At 50.1% G+C, this 7,129-nt stretch overlaps 1 protein-coding gene across 1 annotated transcript; it reads right to left on the reverse strand.

Annotated features, from left to right (window-relative positions):
* Positions 1-853: 853 nt before the first annotated feature.
* Positions 854-5,919, reverse strand: SPRY2 (sprouty RTK signaling antagonist 2). Its single transcript, XM_060080201.1, has 2 exons — positions 5,536-5,919; positions 854-2,638 (listed from the first exon to the last, which is right to left on the reverse strand). Exon 2 carries the CDS (start codon positions 2,585-2,587, stop codon positions 1,640-1,642), a length of 948 nt encoding a protein of 315 aa, XP_059936184.1. The 5' UTR covers positions 2,588-2,638; positions 5,536-5,919; the 3' UTR covers positions 854-1,639.
* Between the last annotated feature and the right edge of the window lie 1,210 nt (positions 5,920-7,129).

Genomic DNA, 7,129 nt, shown 5'->3' on the forward strand with positions numbered 1-7,129 from the left:
ATTTGTCAAGATGGGCTTTTAGCAGCTTGCTGTGTGTTTGCGTCCAGAAGATAACCACAAACACTGACTTTTTTTGCCATACTGCATCTTTTCCCAGTGTAAAATCTAACAATTTTCTGGATAATTTGATTAAATAAATACAACAGGGCCTCTCAAGTTGGCCTGCTTGTGCTTGAATTATTAGGCCAATACAGGATGAAATTTCATGATACCAAGTGCCTGAACCAAAAGAAGTTATGTTTTCCATGTCTTTTCTAACATTAAGGAACTTGGTATCATGGTGATAAACTTAAGAGTCTAAAACCAAAGAGACTAGAAAAAACAGAGTCATGATCTGCTAAGTCAAGAAAACATTTTTGCCTCAGTTATAAGCATTGATCTGAGTATACTGCATGCCTGACACACAGAGGACAGTCAATAAATATTTGTTGAAATGAACTCATTTCTCTGGTCTTGAATTAGCCTTATGACATTCATTCTTAATATTGTATATAAAGAAAAAGTCTAATGGTTCATCTTTTAGGGAAGTCTCCTGAATGAGTAAGTTAAGACTTTTTTTTTTTAACCTGCAAAACAAAGGCTAGTCTGCAAATCAGTAAAACAACAGGAGCCAAAAATGAGCCCTCATATGATTAATACTATTAAGTGAGTCAGGTGCTCAGCTATTTCTCTCCTGACGGCTAGAGTTATCTCTGAAAATCACCAAATCTCCACTCTACTTTAAAGCAGCAACCATAAGATAATCTCATAGATAAGTGAAACAATTTCACTGAAATGCTATCCTTGACATAAAATGGTTTCTTTTTCACTTCAAAAAACAAAAGAAAAGGTAAAATAAGACAATCCAGCTCAGTTTAATTTCAAACGTTAATATATTTTCTATTTTATATTGAACATATGCATCTGTAACCCCTCATTTGCAGCAACTATCCCATCCTCATAAAAGGGGCAAAATTTGTAAGATGCCTCTTAAAATAAATATTCTTCTTTATAAAATAATAAAACTTCAAATAAATATTCTTTACACTAAACAATATGTTGAAAAAATTAGAAAATAAAGGTAGAATTTTACTGTAACTGTACAATATACATGAAGTCCAAAGGGAAATCAGAGTCTTACAATAAAGGCTTTCTGTAAGGCAAAATACAATCTAAAAACATACTGATTGATTCACATTCTTCCGAATGTACAACATATTAGTATAATATTTTGTGACTGTGCCATATAGTATGGCACAACTTGTTTTTCACAGTTGCAAATATTATTGTATATACAAAAATATAGCACATTATCTCTGGAGAAAACAATGGGGGAAAAAAAGTCATTTGCTAATTTACAAATTTTGCAGGTACTATTCACAAACAAAAACTTTGCCTAGGAGTGTCTGTTGCTTTAGCTTATGCAACATTGCCAAGATCTGCATCACATACTCTGAGCTCCATTAGCTGAATTCTAACACGCGTATCAGTTAAAATGGCACATGGACAAAAAGCATTTCACTGCAAACAGCAAAGGATATCCCAACCCTCTATCAACAGTGCCAAGATTTCTAACTGTTTAGTTGGTTGCATATGTGTGTGTTAAAAAAAAAAAAAAAGGGAACAATCCTTATCACAGCAATATTCCTGATTAATGATGCTATGTTGGTTTTTCAAAGTTCCTGGGTGGGACAGTGGGAACTTTGCAGCAGACTGTGTTTGAATTTTTACAACGGCATCCAGGCCTGTTCACCCGGTCATAACACCCCTGGCACAATTTAAGGCAACCCTTGGCTGGAAGGTAACACCATAAACAAGGCAAAAAGAGGGACATGACGCCCATGGCCGACCACCGTGTACAACAGTGAGACTGGCTGCAGGAACACGGGTTGTCGGCACAGTTGTCCTCGTCATCGTTAGAACAGTGATAGAAGAGGCCTTTCACACAGCACACGCAGGTCCCGTAGTCGATCACGTTCTGGGCCGAGCAAAGGCACTGCTCGTGGCAGATCCAGTCCGATGGCAGAGGCCTTGGGTAGGTGCACTCCTTACATTTGCACTTGCCGCAGTCCTCACACCTGTAGGCGTGCAGCCCCAAATCCTCCTTGCTCAGCGGCTTAAGCTCACCTGGCTGGAGCTCTGATTTGGGCTGCATCCGGATTATCCCATCAGCAACAGGCCCCGAGGAGAAGGATGATCCCAAGAGCCTCTGTTCAGAGGAGATGCTGCTGGTACTTGTCCTCGTACTGCTGCGAGACCCCGAGCTGACTGTGCTGACGGACCTGGACAGAGTGGCCCTCGCAGAAGCGTGGGCCTGTGAGTGCTGAGGCCTGGGGGGCTGGCGGTGCTCAGGCAGACCGTGGAGTCTCTCGTGTTTGTGCTGAGCGGAGGGGCGAGGTGCAGGCTTGAGCCCCGGTCTGGGGACCACGGTAGGTCCCTCTGTGTACTCATTGGTGTTTCGGATGGCTCTGATCTGATCCAGAGACAGCACGTGTACCTGCTGGGCGAGGGCGTCTCTGGGGTCGGGCTCCCCGCGCTGCCTGCCACCGTCACGGGGTGCCTGCAGCAAGGGCTGCGACCCGCTGCCACTCTGAGCTCTGGCCTCCATCAGGTCTTGGAAGTGTGCTCACCCCTGCAGGCTTAGAACACATCTGAATTCCTGCGGAAACCAAGAGGAAGGAGACGGTTTACACTCCAGGATACTTCCCACTCTCCACCCCCTTGAGTTAACTCTTCACTCCCCACTTCCCCTAGAGAAACAGGCTTCGAAGCGGAGTTGCTGTGGAGGGTATTCGGACAGCCATCTGATCCACGCCTGTACCAAAAAGTAAAAATTATGGCTGTGCATCAACAATTCTTTAATCCTGTGATGTGTGGTGACACCAAGCCGATCTTTGTTTCAATCGTGTAAGTAACAATTCCTTACTCAAATAAGCATAAAATCTGCAAGGTTCAGGTTCCATGTAAAACACTGTGGGAAAGTAGTGTTGGAATATAACATTGATACTGACATTTTCAAAAGTTGAATACCTTTTCAGATTCTGAAACAGGTTTCAACTTATCATGGTCATTTTTGCCTTAAACATCAATAAATACAGCCTAGAAATTCTTGGTTCTTAATTAAGTCTGCTTTTACATCAAATACCTTGAACTATTCTGTAACTTTATAAAACCTCATAGGATGAATCTGACATGCAAAAAAGTAAATACCCCCCCCAGGAATAGTTATACATTTTATACAACCATCATGAATTATCATTTACCACACAGTAGCACAAAGTTATAGAATGAAAAACACACCAATTCAAATCCTGTCAGGTGCCAGGACTACAATAAAGCAAACTTACACCAGGAGCAACAAAAAGACAGGAACTTATTTTCAACTTCCCAACAACTTGAGAATCACATATTGTACAACCTGAGAGCCTAGGAGAACATTGTAAATTCTGCCAAAATCTTAACTACTTTGCCCATTTCCAAGAACCTAATAATTGAGGACATAAACTGATTGGCGGTAATAGGAAGTGTTTTAAAAATGCAAGTGTCACATCTCAAATCTATCACCCTGACACGTAACCGCTTAAATTGCCACCTTTCTGTAAAATTTCAAAACTACCACCGCCTTTGCCAACCAAGTCTACAATGACTAAAAACGCGCAAAAGTGGACCTTCATCCAGTCTGGCTTTTTAGAAAAGAGACACAGGCAGGTAACACACGCCTTCCAATTCGGAAAAAGGCAGAGCTGGAGACCGGATCTCAGTTCCAACAGAGAGGCTAGACGAGATCGCTCTGCTCTTTGCTTTCACTCCGTTTATCGGCTCTATCTGCGCCCCGACACGGTCCCCAGCAGGTGGGACACACAGTCGGAGCCCCAAGGGACTTTTTTCCGGGAGGACTGACGCAGCCCAGAAGCCAAGCTGGCCCCCCCGGCGCACAATTCCGAGACGGACAGACAGGCGGGGGGGCGCGGGCGCCTCTGAAGGGGACGTGCCCTGAAACGCTAGAGCGCGCTTCCCCCTCTCTTCATTCCCAGATAGAATCTCCCCCACCCCAGAGAACTGCCTCCCAGCTCCAAGAGGGAGCCACTCCACCCTTAGGCGGAGGTCACACCGCCCATCGCAGCACGTTCCGGCTAAGGCCCTCGAACACGGGGCGCTGGTTTCCAGCCCCGACGCCGCGAGGAAGAAAGCCCTGCCTTAGACATAGAGCCGGGACTTCGAGGTCTAACCCATGCACACCGGGCGACTCCACCCTGCGCTGACCGAAGGGGCACTGCCTGCAATCTGCAAACGCCTATATATTAAAAAAAATACATATATATATATCTATACACATGTATATATTTCTTAAAGTCAAATAAAAAATGCTTTTAAAAGAAAGAACATTTTCCAGGGTCCCACGCCGGGCGTGCAAGACCCAGATCCCTAAGCTGGAAACTTTCCGCGCAGATTTGCTTGCAGTGCAAAGTAGCATCTTTGCGGGTAGAGTGATTTCTGCTTATCCCTGGCCTCCTTCGCAGCACCCCTCCTTCCCCCGCTCCCTCGCCCCCGCCCCCCCCGCCCCCCGCTTTGAAAGCGCTTTGAAACCCCCATTAAGGACAGTGTGTGATCAGACTAAGGATTAGGGGGAAAGGACTTAAGCACAAGCAAGGGTGGGGCAAACCGACACAGAAACCGCTTTGTAAAAACGCACAAGATTCCGAATTAAGAAACAGCAGCAGCAACAAAAAAAGTGGATCAGCCCATCAAAGGAAAAGGGGGGGGGGAACAAACCCTAGCCTCTTTTGCCACCTACTTTCAGGTAATGGAAAACGATCGCGACCGCTTGATGACTTTCTTCCTGTGCTGGGTCGGCCCAATCTTCCAAAAATAAAAAAAAGCATGACCCAAGCCGACCACGGCGAACGGAAAAAAGAGAAAGCTGCACTTCCGAACCGCAGAGACGCGGCGCCAGGCAGGGCGACGCTCCCACCCGGCTCCGTGCTCGCCTGTGTTCACACCGAGCAGAGGCGGGGGCTCCCTCCACCAGGCACCCTGTCCTTTTATCACCCGCGAGGTCTAGCTGCCCCCGCGAGGCGAGCGACCCACGCTCCCTCGGTAACCCCGGCGCCCCTGCCACGGGACAGCCTCTCTCAGGACGTGCCTTCCCCAGAGAGGAACAGGTTAGCAATGCGGGCGCCTGCAACGGCGACCTGGAAAACACAAAGTGTTTTCCCTCCCTCTCCCGCTCTCAGCGCCCAATTCGCGGCCAGTGCACCGCCGGGACCCGACTCGCCGCGAGCCGTCCGCCACCCCAACCCCCCAGAGCGCGGGCGCGTGGGGTCGGGGACACTGCACCCGGCGCGCACTGCAGCCCCCGCCGAGGCAGACCGAGCCCGAGGCGAGGCAGACCCGCGGGCAGCTCCCGGGTTCCCCACGGAAAACCTGCGGGGTTAGAGAAAGGGAGGCCGGGGGAGAGACAGCCCCCACTCCCGGTCCGGCTGCACCTACTCCATGTTGCCCACAACGCGCCGGCCACGGAGCCAGGAGGGGAAGAGCCAGCCAAACGCGCCTCACCGTGATCGCGGCTTTGCACCAACCCCTCTCCGTTGGATTCTCTTCTTCCTGCGATGTGCAAATAAATCCAGCCCCGATGCAAACTTTTCCCCCTCTTGCTTCTAAACTCTGCTTCAGCCTAACTTCCGAGCAATCGGCTGGACGAGAAAAGGAGAGGAAAATCCGGAGCCAAGTCCCCAGGCGATGAACACTCTGGAGTTCGGGGCTGGAGGCGACCCCCTTTCTAAAAGCGCACGCGGAGTATTTCCTCTTTTTTCTCAATGAACTGGAGGCCAAAGCGCCAACGGCGAGTCTCCTTTCTTGGCAGATGAGCGAATGAGAAAAGAAAACGGCCTTACAGAGAACCTAAAGCCAGATGGCCAAGTCGCGCGGCCGCGGTCGCGTCCGAGCGGAGGCGGCGCGGGGGCGCGGGGCGGCAGGGCTGCGGGCCGGGCGGGCGCGGGGGCCTGGGCGCTGCGCGCTCCGCCGGCCCCTCTCCTCCGCTCGCGCTGCGGCGCGCAGCTCTCGGCGGTGCAGACTGGGCGTTGTGGAGGCGCGGCGGCGAGGCCGAGGCGGGGGCGGTGGGTGAGAAGGAGGAGGAGAAGGAGGAGGGTCTGGGGCCCGGACGGGGGGGGGGCTCGCCGTTGGCTTGCGCCCTCGCCTTTCCGGAGGAGGCAGGGAGCAGCTCTGCGGCGGCCGCGGCAGCAGTAAATGGCGTCATGTGGATCCGAGGCGGAACAGAGCAGTTGTTGTCCCAGAGGATATATCGCATCCGGTCCCAGCTCATTGGCTCCGCGGGGCTACATTCACTCACACTCCAGCGCCCGCCAGCGCTCCGAGCCGCAGGAGGCATTCAAAAGGGCAACTGCGCCGCCCCGCGCGTCCCTAGGCTGGTCCTGCTGCCCGGGCGCCGTCACGCGGGGTGCCCGCGGGGCCGGGCTGGGCACGGCGGGGTCAGTTTATCTAGTTTCAAGGAAACACTGACCTTAAGGTTTCCCCAGGGGCCACGAGGACAAGCCTTAGTTCGGCTGGACTTAGGGAACTTTCTCCCCGCCACTAGGAAAAGGGAGTGAACATTTCAAACTAATCCGGGCCAGGCAGTGTTAGCATTAAAAACAATTTGCAGGTTTTGAGACTTTATTCGGAATCCATTGCAAGCCAACCTCTCCCCTTTTCCGTTCCCCCTCGAGGGGGCGACGGGGAGAGAAGAAGGGGGAGGGGAAGGGGAGCGGGAAGTGAGGTGGGAGGGCTATTGGTTTATTCTTTGTCTACTGGATTAACCCGATTATACACCAGGCACCAGCACAAACCGCCACTCCCACCTCAGAGCTGCGTACGAGAGGAACGGAATGCAGATTCGAGTTTCAAGTGCCTTCTGCTCTTGCCGAGATTTGCTTTTGATTGTGTCGATGTGTAGTTTTTCGGTTTAATGTTAGATTTTATTTTTAAAGGGGCAGTTAGCTACAGATGGAGGCTTTCTGAAGATCTTTCTTACTGTTTTGTTTGACGCAACAGCGGAAGGAAACTCTACAATACAGGCCTTCTTAAAATGAGTTAATTCAGTCATACACACATAAACGATTACTAAGGGCGACATCACGGGCTTCTGAAATGG

The sequence above is a fragment of the Mesoplodon densirostris genome, chromosome 17, assembly GCF_025265405.1.
Source record: "Mesoplodon densirostris isolate mMesDen1 chromosome 17, mMesDen1 primary haplotype, whole genome shotgun sequence".
Lineage (NCBI taxonomy): Eukaryota > Metazoa > Chordata > Mammalia > Artiodactyla > Ziphiidae > Mesoplodon > Mesoplodon densirostris.

Bases quoted from the DNA above. Each gene is read 5' to 3' on its own strand.
- SPRY2 (XM_060080201.1), bottom strand. From the start codon at position 2,587: ATGGAGGCCAGAGCTCAGAGTGGCAGCGGGTCGCAGCCCTTGCTGCAG.